General features: G+C 35.1%; 1 protein-coding gene across 1 annotated transcript; it reads right to left on the bottom strand.

The window, feature by feature from the left end:
* Positions 1–1473: 1473 nt before the first annotated feature.
* Positions 1474–12010, bottom strand: LOC115959907 (cell division cycle protein 27 homolog B). The gene is made up of 16 exons (XM_031078567.1): positions 11591–12010; positions 11375–11447; positions 11136–11251; positions 10894–10940; positions 10013–10110; positions 8928–9247; positions 8431–8586; positions 5745–5958; positions 5173–5399; positions 4928–4993; positions 4564–4683; positions 4180–4256; positions 3360–3479; positions 2994–3213; positions 2615–2896; positions 1474–2080 (listed from the first exon to the last, which is right to left on the bottom strand). Exons 1-16 carry the CDS (start codon positions 11696–11698, stop codon positions 2030–2032), a joined length of 2295 nt encoding a protein of 764 aa, XP_030934427.1. The 5' UTR covers positions 11699–12010; the 3' UTR covers positions 1474–2029.
* Between the last annotated feature and the right edge of the window lie 277 nt (positions 12011–12287).

The raw sequence follows: 12287 nt of genomic DNA, 5'->3' as shown, positions 1-12287 counted from the left end.
CTGGTGTTTGGGTTTTTCCTCTGATGCTCTGGTGTTTGGTCTGAGTTGGTGTTATTCATAGGCATTAGAAATCGAGTCTTAGAGACTCGATTTCCATGTGGATGCCAAGTGGCACCTCTGCCACATCAGAGCTGATCCGAGCTACAAATCGAGCCTCAAAGGCTCGATTTTGAAGGCCAAAATCGAGTCTTTGAGACTCGAGATGCTAGTAAGCTATTATGTTTCTAAACAAAGCCAACTAACTATATACTTAGGATTTTAGGGCCAGTTGGCCATTTTGGCCAAGGATTTGATATGCTTATATGGTCAAGGGTCAAGTTGAGGCCTATGAAGCTTGTTAGCGGTAGTTAGTACTTGGATTTTTGGGGCAGTATTCTGGCTTTGTGAAGTTGTAATTGTCTAACCATACTCTCCACATGTTGGCTACATATGCGAAGTTCTAATCTAATTGTGTGAACAAACATGAAACCACGCCTTTTGGACATGCTTATGAGTCATGACTATTCGTTGAGGTTTTATAGTTAATTTACCATTCAGTACATATATTAACAGCTATAAACTGGGCTTTCTATTGTAGTTTTGTTCAAATTATGCTATATGGTATATGTAAGACATCAACTTTTTGACTATTAGAGCTGCATTGCTTTCAGATATTTTCCATTTCATAGGTCTGCTTCCATAATATTTATGCTCTAGACGTTCAAGATTTCTCTTTTGTTAGTGTTACTATACACGTCTTTGTTTGTCTCCAATTTCTTCTAGGCCTATGTAAACTTCTTTATATTGTCCTATTTTTCCTTCTCGACTCCACTTAATTTGATCACTTTGATAACACAAAACCCAATTGTTTTCAAAAAGAAAATAATGTAAACCCTTCAACAACAACAACAAAGCCTTGTATCCCAATTGTATTTAAAAAGAAAATAATGCAAACCCTTCAACAACAACAGCAACAAAGCCTTAGCCCAAAAAATGTAAACCCCTCATGTTTAATTATTTATCTTACCTAAATTTGTATATATATGTCATGGGAGATTCTTGATTGACTTTGTTCTTGCTCAAAGCTTTTAGCGCTCAAACCACTCTGTGCTTGCTGAAGTTGAGGCTCAATTTGCCTCCAAGCTGAACCCAACTTTGTGAGTGATAACCTAATATCAAAGAAACCAGCTAGCCAAGCCATGTCACAAAAAGTGGGATTGAATGATAGACTATTGCTCCAATATCCAGCTTTATAAAACTATTGCAAATCCTTAAATTCAAAATTTTATCATCGACTCCTTAAAATTTAATTGACTTGGAGATTGTAGTGTTATGTCAATGCAATCTATGTTATAACATACAATTAAAGTCTAAAGCAAGCTCAACCCCACAGACGATTGGCTAAAACGACAATCCTTGAAATCACAATTATAATGATTGTAATGGCCTTCATTTCACTTTGACTCTAAAAAACTTGAGTTGTTCGATGGAATGTGTGCCTCAAGGGCCTCTAGCATCAGTTACAACTGAGCTATAATGATTAATAAACCAACTCGTGTAAAAGGGTATGATTCCAAATACAACTAAGTGCGGCAAAGGGTACAGGATGAGTGCAAAATCATAAGAAACGGGTGCGGATCAGCAATCTGGCTATGTGCCTTGATAAACAACAGATTTAAATATATTGAATATTATGCCCTAGTATCAATGAATTGGAGAGCCAACTACAACTATGAACAAGTAATACAGACTAATGGTACAAGACTTCTCTGGCATCATTATACCAGTATCCATACACGTATGGCATTTTTTAATACCTTTGTTACACGCACTCCTCTGTTATGTGTAAATCACCTACAGAAAATGAGGTTACTTCCACATTATCTGCCAACTAGATGGGATACCAGCATGAAAAATCAGGCCTCAAGCATTAAGCTTTTTTATTCATCATCCATCGAAAGCACAAGCAGGCCAAACTCCTTGGAACCAAATGATCTGAGCCGAATAATTTGCATCATTCTCCATTTCTGCACATCAAGGACAAGTAAATCTACAAGTTGTCTTCAATTTCATCAGGTACATGCAACTTCTCAATGGCAGCCTGTCAAAAGATTAGAAAGTAAGAAATGATGAATATAACAAAAGTTCCTTGCTCTCTGCACTTATTGAAAGAACAAAAAAGAAATGCAATCTTTTTGCGAAGTAATCAAACTCAAGAGTTTTTCTTCTTCTTCTTCTTCTTTCTTTCTTTCTTTTTTTTTTTTTTTTTTTTTTTTTTTTTGAAGCGCATCGATGGAATAGATACAAATAAAGAGCCAAAACGCATAATTTGTGGCAGATAGTCTGACTTATCTTACTACAAAATTGAATGACAAACGTGCTTGTGCAATTGGAAAACTAAACCTTTTTTCTACAAACAATAGAAGAAATTTCTAACCCCACAAATCTAGCACCGAATTTCGGCCAAACCCGAAACCTCCCAAAGGAGAAATGCCACTAGGCTACACTACCATTGGTTCTGAAGTAGCATTTCAATAATAACAACAATAATATCCAAGTTGTTTGTCAAAATAAATAAATAAACAATAATATCCAAGTTTAAAAGAAACAATTAGCTATGAAATAAGTCAATCACCTTAATGGCAGCAACATCTGTCGCAGGCGGCTTCAGATCCAAAGCAAGACCATAATGAAGCATCGCTTTGTCATACATCTTACTCCGCTTATAAATCCTACCCATCAAAGCATATACACTGCTTTCACGAGGGGCATACTCTTTAAGCTCCTCCAGGGCTTCTAGAGCTTCATCAAAATTTTCCAAGCTCACTAGTATATTAGCCTTCTGATACATGGGAAGAGGATTCTTCTTATCTGCTAAGATAGCCCTCTCCATGATCGCCAAAGCTTCATCACTTCTCTGTTGGATAATAGAAACACAATTAAGAGAGCTTGCAAATACAATATTGCTTCAGCAGCCATAAATAATAGTAGAATAATGTAGCGAGTGATCCAACCTTTAAGGCATGCAAAGCTGTGCCAAGATAAGACATTATAACAGAAGAACGTGGATTTATATGGAAAGCCATTCGGAAGTGATGCTCCGAAAACTCAAACTTCTCTTGGCGAAGATATATCATTCCAAGCCCATACCAGGAGTTATAATGCCTTGCATTAACCCGAAGTGCACTCTGGTAGCTCTTAATTCCATTTTCAAAATCCTCCAAAGCTACATATCTGCAGTTGAGGAAACAATTGCAAGATCATAAATAGCTAGCTGAAATAATAAAAAGTAAGAATTAACCATCAATACAAGTTCACTGTACAAGATTTTCAATCTTATGAGTTAAATTGGGTTTCAGGTAGGGAAGAAACTGTCATACTCATGGCCACAAAGGGTGTGTGCATATGCAAATCTTGGATTCAGTTGAACAGCTCGCTGGAAATTTTTCAGAGCCGTTTCATGGTCTTTCTGCAAGCTATAGCAATTTCCCATAGCACACCTGCATGTCCATTCAGAACAAAACATGTAAGAAAAGGTAATGTTGATAGTAACAACTAAGAACTCTGAATACAGCCATGGATAACAATGGACATGATAATAACCCTGTTATTTAATCCTGGCCTTGGACCCTCAAATTGAAAAGACAAATTACTAGCAGCATGAAAAGTAGGTGATCAATGCCAAATAAACCAATAAATCACCAAACGTCTACAAGTAGTTGCCATAATACAACCATATAACAGGAGGGCAGTAACAAACACGACTCATGGAAAAACTGAAAGACAAATGCCAAACGACCTTCCCATCCCTCCACTAACAAGTATGCAGGAAAAATTTACACTTATATGAATAGAAGTCTCCATATCTCAATATTTCAGAGTGTAATAAAGAACAATAACAACAATTTACAATTGAGAACTTATTACGTGGTCCACCAGAGTGAACAAACAACCAAAATCAGTTTCAGTAAGACATGAGATAATTACAGATTATACTGCATAGAGCCAAACTTTAAACACCAGATTAAATTATAATGATTATAATAATAATAACAACATTTAGGGGAGAAAAAGCTCTGAACATAAAGAAGTATAAAAGTGAGTATTAAAAATACTTGAAAAAGTCCAATGCTGAGCAGGTTTATAAGAAACTAAAGACTACAATGCACATTGTAATTTGAAAAGAGTTGACAAAGCTACCAAGATTGGGGAGCTAAGCGGTCAGTCGATATAAGTTCTTGAGCCAGGTAACTTAACTTCATATCTTCCTTCAAATGCTGCAATGGAGATAGTATAACTTTCAGCGAAGCAACAGGAAAAAAAATTTACTGCAAGCATACATTATCATAAATGCAAGATAAATAGATAATAGATCAAGAGAACTATATAGTAATGACAAACTAAGAAGCAGAACAATGATTTTAAGCCCCCTGCTTGCAGTCAGCTGACTCTGACTCTGCTAAGTTACCCATCCAAGGAAGTAAATTTTCAGATTGCATCCTTTTAAGAGTTGGGACAACCCCCGTTCCATTTTACAGGGGAAAAAAGAATTCTTTCCTCAAGTACAATATGGTCAAAACTCACATAAAGTACTGTAGAATATATATCCATTCCTTCTAAACTGTAAGGGGATGCCTGGCGAGCAAGACTGAAAGCCCGATCAGCTTCTAAATAATCTACCAATTCAAAATAAGCTTTTCCAACCTGCATTTGAAACATGAACAATAACATGCCAAATAGTCAGTATTATGCAGATATTCTAATGTTCTAGCAGAAGAGTCATTTAGGAAACAATGGCATGTAAATAAACCAGTTCGTTGATAATAAAAAAATAAAATAAAAAAAATCCATGCATTTGTATAAATAGTCAACTTTTGTATCACAATGTAGATAAAAAGTATCAAATCCAGAAAAGGGTCAAGTATAGAATTTTGAACTACAAAACTACCTGAGAAAGCACCCAGCCCGTATTATAATGCTTGTGTGGAAGTTTAAGATAGACATCCAGTGCTTCCTGTACAACCCAGAAGCAGTCATACAATTACACATAAACCAGGGTATATAAAATCATCTTTTTTCTGTGTCGATTTCTAATAGACTTCCATTATTTTCGTAAAAAATTCTCCGATCATCTTTTCCTATTTATATAACTAGTATGTTTTGTTGTTTCTTCAAGAAAAAAACGTGCAATACCTGGCACCGGTACATGCAGGAAAGTCTGTAGCCTTCCCCAAGTGTTCTCAAAAGGCCCATTATTTCTGAAGCACCACTAATAACTCTTGAGCCATTCATGATACTTCCATTAGTTGGAATGGTGGCTCCTTCTTGTTCAAGATCTCTAGTATCAACAGAGGGAGATGAACTAGAAGTTGACAATGTAATATTTGAACGAGAATCATCAAAAGCCTCATTGCGTATCCCTAAATGAGATCGAATTAGAATGATTAGAGTATCAGTAAAATAGCCATTAGGCAAAATATCGTAATGAAAGGAAATCGAGTTCACATAAGGCCAACTTCACATTGACATATTGGAAGTCCAAACCACAATCTATAGGAAACAACTCTTGCATCCGCAATGCAATTAAAAACTTGAGTTCCCATTATCAGGTTTTTTAAGAAAAATCAAATCCTATTGTTTTTAACCAAGTGGTAGAGAATAATTATGTAAAGGAATACCAGTGGAAGATTATCGTTTTTGCACTGGTAATCATCATTTTTTCAGTATAGGTCACTAACTTAGTAGAAGATAAAGAGATTCATTACCTTCATCAATATTTTCATTAGCCCATGACTGACCCTTACGAACTGTCACAGCACGAAATGCCATAGAGCTCAGCTTGGAACCTCCAAGATATTTAGAAGAGTTGCTAGTTCCATTTCCAACTACCATAGTTGCACTCACATTCGTGGCCCCTGCTTCTCCAGAAAGTCTTGTACTTCGTCGAGGGCCAGAATCAGAAAATAACCTCCCAGAAATCTGAAAACAAAGGAGATAAAAAAAGACAAGCTCAAATGACTTAGACTAGGTTTGAAAGTTTGGAGGGAGAGGAGAGGCTTTGTTTGGATGTTTTAAAAATTAAGGGGAAGAGAAGGGAATAGAGACCCTCCTCTTTGTTTGGATGTTTTAAAAACTAATGTGGAAAGTAGAGGAAAGGGTAAGACACCATATAAATTGATGATTGTACCCTTTTTTGGTTAAAATTAAACAAATAGATATAATCATAAGAGATCATTACTTGATATTATCTACATGAAATTTCTCTTCAAAAATACATATAAAGATAAACAAAATAAAAATATAAAAAAAATTATAATTGTGCCATTTTCTATTTTTGTGATAGGCAATTATACAAGAAAATTACTAACCAAACTGTGTTACTCTACTATTAACCAATGAACATATTAATTATATTGCACCAAACTCTATTTCAAAGCATAATATATATGTTTAAGTAAAGGAGGGTGATTGACCATTATATACAACCATATTATTAATATATCTGTAAGCACCACGTAGAGAAAGTAGTGGATCTGTGGCTGACAAAAGAGATCGATTTCAGGCTTTAATTTAGTAGAAAGAAGCTCAAGGGGAGAGAGAGAGAGAGAGAGCTTAGGACCTTCCATTTGGCACTAAGTAACAAAACCTTATTTACTGTCCAATGTGAGACTCTTGAATTAAGATAACACAGCTGGAGAAAACAAAACAAAAGAAAAAAGTCTTTTTTTTTCATTTCTTTTTAAGTTACTTTTTTTATTAACTAAATTTTATTCTGTCCCTTTTTTTATAAAAGACTTAATAACTGGATGGGACACATGCATTTGTTCATAACTTTTGTTCCTATAATTCTCAAGAAGCGGACTACTACTACTTGGTTTTTTGTCCTTTGAATTGTCCAGTTACATGTTTTTGTGCTCCTGTCTTCTCTTGAACTTTCTATCCAAAAAAAGGGCAGATGTTTGCTTAAGATGGTTGGAGACAGACCATTGATTATCTTCCAGGGTATAAATTGAAGTAATTGTCCTTGAAAAAGTGAAGTTTGTTACTACACTGCAGTGTGAGTAACTCTTAATGGCTAAAAGACACTTGAGAGGGCACAAAACTGGTCAACGACATTGTTCTTAGATAGGTATAATATTTAAGACATTTGAGAACCAAGGGAGGACTTTAAATGCGAGGGAAGAAAGAGAGAATTTTGATTGTGTAGATGGTTGATATAGTTAGTAATTTGATAAAATGCTAGGGATAAAATTGGAAATTTGAAATTTTTTAATAAAATGGAACCCTCCTCCAAATTCCCCCAATGTGGGGGAATTAAAAATAAGAGGTTTGAAGGAGTAAGATATCCATTAAAACCCTTTCAAATCCTTTCTTATTCCCTTTATAAAACTTTCAAACAGGAAAATTTAAACCCCCCACCCCCTTCCCCTATACTCCCCCCTCTCCTCTTTCCCCATCCACATATAGTGTATAACGAACAAAAAGAAAATGTCACCCACTAATTTGATAACATAAGGCAGAAAGATGCCATAACATGTATAGACAAGTTAAGCCGACACATTAAAGTACAATGGTGCAACCTATGTAATGAATTGAGGATTATATCAACCCCAAAGGCAAAATAAACTACCATGAGCTCAAATTCCATACCTAAAAGGCAAGGAAAAGCAGAAAATACTGAAACAATTGAATAACCTCAAAATACATGAACATGATCAAATGCCACCTACCCCCAAAAGCTTAAGTTGATAGGAAAGGGTGGATAACCATCATTCTAACACTCTCTCACATGTGGGTCTAGACTCTCCCTCAATAAGTGGAGTCCAACACGTGGAATTTTCGAACATACAATCAGACTTACTACCGCCTACACTAATACCATAAAAAATTGCCACTTATCCCAAAAGCATAAACTAATAAGAAAGGGTAAATTTAATCACCTAAACCACCATTCTAACAAAATATATAAACACAAAACCAAGTAACAAAATGATCTTGGTGGGTAAATTAATATACAAAAGCTCACACCTCACAACTTCACAAATTCAAAAAACTAATACCTAAAAAAACTTGAACCAAGCTTTTCTAGATAATGTGTAAAGTCCAAGGCTGATAAGACTCCCCCTGCCCAATTTTAACTTCCTGACATGTTACTAATGAACCCTATAAAATTCCTAGTTTCATGCACAACAAATGCACTCTGGAAATCTGACCAAATAATTTATTGAATTTATTTATTACAAAAAAGTTCTTAAAAAATGGATACATGAAAATTCATAATTTAGACTATAATTTATAATAAGGAATTACTGCTAATTTAATTATCACTATATCCTAAGAAAAGGAGATGACATATGAAAGCAGTGAAATACATAATTACTTTTTTATATAAATGAAAACTGAGTGACAATTTAAAAAATAAATAAATAAATGAATATTCAAATCAATAACCTTTCGTAATTTTCCTTCGTCCACAAACTTTCTTCGAGGGGCTTGAATAGTAGAGTTTACAGTTGACCTTAGAGAGCTATCAGCATTGAGAATGCTTGGGTTTGGGCCGTTTGGCTGCGCATTTCTACACAAAGGTGGTGGAGCAACACCTGACAACTGTGAAATATAGGGGATCTAAGGCCACTGATTAATCTTTACAGAAAAAGGAGATACAAACTAATGAAGATGTAAAGAAACACAATATATTAGCTAAAGAAACAAGGGAAAAAAAGTCCACTTCTTCAGTACCATGAGTTATAACGAGCTGCATCAAAAACAATTATTTTTTGGAAGGAAGAGAGTTATTCTTTTATAAGGAAAACAAACACATTAACTTCATTTAAAGTTTCAAGGAATTAACCATAGTAGTGATTAAATCTTTAATACACAAAATAAAAAGGGATGTAAAACCTTACACATAGCTATAACATTATGAGGTGTAATTTCCATTTTTATACCTGTGAGGCCATTGGTGAAGGAGTATTATAGAATGATATGTTTGATGAACTGCCATTTGAAGGCTGACTAGCAGCTCCTCCCAATCCAGCTGCTCCATGATAATTGCCAGGAATATCTCTTAGGCTATTTCCTTGCATGTGTTTCAATTGCCTTGGACTGGCATCATCAGGGCCTTGGCCAAAGTTCCTGCCAGAAACTAAGTTACGATCCTCATTTGAGATGTGCAAGCTTTGGGAAGCTGATCCATGATGTAAGTACTGCTTTTGTATGCAAAGAGCAGCTGCTTCACCAAAAACTGCAGTTGCTTCTTCAGCAGCACCTAAAACAATCAAAGGAGAAAGGCCTTGAATTAAATATGGATCAAAAGTATGAGAGCAAACGTCAAAGGTTACTGAGATAACACTACTACATCCCTCAATTATATGAACATCAACTATCAATCAAAACAAGCAAAGTGTGAGATGAATGATTGGATACAGCAATCCACTCATGCAAAGGACACAGAAGGAAAACTTTCAACTCCATTGAAGGCCTTTCTAAACCTCCAAATGCTCTATACAGTTACACTCCCTTCAAACCATCCAAATAAGAGACAAAGGTACTGCACACCAAGCAGAACACCTCGCCTAACAATCTCCCCTTCCTGCAGGCCAACACTTCAATGATTCGATGAGGCAAACCCACTGAACCCCAAATAAACAAAAATCAGGGACCACAGATCACTAACATACTTACTGGAGGAAAAGGATGATCAACCGCCTCCCCAGCCTTCTTACACATGTAACACCACTTGATCACACAGACCTTACGGTGGCAAAGATTATCATTAGTAAGAATCTTACCTAGGGCAGCAGTCCAACCATGATATTTTATATAACTCTCTTTTTCTTTTGATGATATGGAACTTCACCAACCATAATGACCTTAAATTTCTTTTTCACTGAGTTCAAATTAGCTGAAATTCCTAAAAATAAGTTTCTAAGCCTTTAGAGTTAACCGATTGGTTTCTGCATGAAGTTATATATAATGCCAGTAGCACAGCAGTTAAAGAACTTGAAACCAAGCAGGTATTTTTTGTACAAACCTAATACACAAAGCTCCTCATATGCAGCCCACATTAGAGGATCTATAGATAATGCCTGCTTGAAGTGATGCACAGCACTTTTCCTTCTATCAGTATACCTAAAACAAAATAAAATCCCAATAATAAGCAGCCAATATGCTAAACTAAGAAATTTCATAAAATTGAAGTAAATATAAATGGACATATTCATGCAGTCTATGCATGAATAAAAACTAACCATCAACAGAATTTATGTTAATTTGGAAATTCAAAGATGAGAATTGAATGAAATTCAGTCTCACTATCCTTGTTGTAAGATGAAGGAAATATAACTCATATGGATCACGGAGGTTAAAAGATAATATAGCAATGAAATTCAATTAACTGGGGGTTAACAACCCTGTTTACGTTGTCCATGCGCTACTTTGATCCAAGACTTTAAATAAGCTAGAGATGCCAGTGAATTAAAATAAATTAAAGAATAGAAGCCAACACAAATTAAGAGAATGTGTCATTGTATTCCAACTACTCATAGTCAGTTGTGAGTCCATATCTTGGGGCAGCAAGAAGAAAACTTTAATTAAATATGACTTTCACTTGATATTCTGTCATGCGAAACATTAATAGTCTGGTGAATTTGATAATAAGTTTAAGCAAACTTCTTAGACAATCCACTTCAAAAAACCATATGAGAGAAACCAACAAGCTTTAAGGGTGTCCTATGTCCCATTCATTCTTTTTTCTCTTTTTCATTTTTTATAAGTAAACAATGTCTGTCTCAAACTGACTTATTCCTTGTCTCTCTATCAAGCAAAAGAACTCTGGAAGTTCACAAAAAGACTGACATGTGGGAAAACAAAAGCTCAACCTACTTATCAAAACAAAAACTAAAAAAGAGCAACCTGTAAATAAGCCCAAGAAGGTAATGACCAGCTGCACCATTTGGAATCTGCAAAAAGAAAAGAAGACAGACAACAGTGAGCAAGTAAGTCATCATCAGCAGCGAAGCAAACAACTACAAAAATAGCAAAATTGATGGGTCCAAAGTATTACATTTTGATCGAACCCACCCCAAATTTTGAAGAAAACATATGCAATGATTAAGAATATTATTGATTTGTGGTTGTAAAATTAAAAATACAACCTCGGCAGCATTAGGGTCATTGGCAGGAGGACATAACGCGGCTTCGGCCTCATTAAGAAGATCCATCTGAAAGCATGATATTGCAAACAAGTACCGGGATTGAGCCATCTGTGTTCCTTCATTCACATAAGAATAAAACCACATAATAAGAAACTTATTGAAAAAATAAAAAAATAAAAAAACAAAAACATTCTAAATCAATTAATTAATAAGAATCAAAAAAGCACATACATACATACCTTTTAAAATGTGATAAGCAGAATAAGATTGATTGTTGTTCAAATAACACCCGGCTAACAATTGCAAATTTGTCTGCAATTTTCACAACCCAGATGCCAAAGAAGTCAGTTTCTTTTTTCTCTTTTTTTTCAATTTTTTACCAATATTTTTTGGTAATGACAAAAGGGTTTTTCTTGAAAAGAAGAAAAAGAAAAAGAAAGAGAAAGAGAGAGTACCTCAGATGGGAACTGAGCGCAGAGTCTTTCGCAGATGAAAATGGCGTTTCGGTGCATGAATTGCCGAAGGCTATTCTGAACACACTCTATCAATATTGCTTCCATCATTTCTATACCACTATATTCTTCTTCTTCCTCCTCCTCCTCCTCCTTCTTCTTCTTCAAGAACCAGCAAAAAACAAACACAAAAACAAAAACAAAAGCACACCAAATTTGACGTATAAATCCGATGTGGGATTTTGATTTTTGCCCAACATCAACGGCAAGAAACAACGTCTCTCTCTCTCTCTCTCTCTCCGTGTGTTGTGTGGGTCTGTGTGTTGCGTCTGTGTCTGAGAGTGAAGAGTGTGAAGAAGGTATTCAAAATTCGAAATTTTGGGAAAGAGCAATGAGGGAAAGTTTTTAGGGCTCAATCATAAAATATTATTTGGGGCCTGGATTTTTGTATGGGCCCTTTTGTTTATTTATATGTAGTGTTTTGTTTAGCCTGACTGAGATTGATAGCCCAATTTTTTTTTTAAAGCCCGCTGGGCTTGCGAGCCCATTGAATACCATTAGCCCAATCAAATTTATTATTTAGAGAGTTTCAACTTATAGCATCTGTCATTGATGATAATAGCTCTCTTTTATTATCAAATTTTGAGAGAGTTTTAAATTTATTTTTTTGAATTAAACAAATAATAATAATAAAAGGATT

The sequence above is a fragment of the Quercus lobata genome, chromosome 9 (assembly GCF_001633185.2).
Source record: "Quercus lobata isolate SW786 chromosome 9, ValleyOak3.0 Primary Assembly, whole genome shotgun sequence".
Classification (NCBI taxonomy): Eukaryota; Viridiplantae; Streptophyta; class Magnoliopsida; order Fagales; family Fagaceae; genus Quercus; species Quercus lobata.
This window is presented reverse-complemented; position numbering and strand designations above follow the sequence as displayed.

Excerpts from the sequence above, each read along its gene's own strand:
- LOC115959907 (XM_031078567.1), bottom strand. The coding sequence starts at position 11,698 with ATGATGGAAGCAATATTGATAGAGTGTGTTCAGAATAGCCTTCGGCAA. Across the intron at positions 11,448-11,590 it reads GCGCTCAGTTCCCATCTGAG|ACAAATTTGCAATTGTTAGC; the intron begins GTACTCTCTCTT and ends TGAAAATTGCAG. Across the intron at positions 8,587-8,927 it reads CTTCACCAATGGCCTCACAG|TTGTCAGGTGTTGCTCCACC; the intron begins GTATAAAAATGG and ends TATATTTCACAG.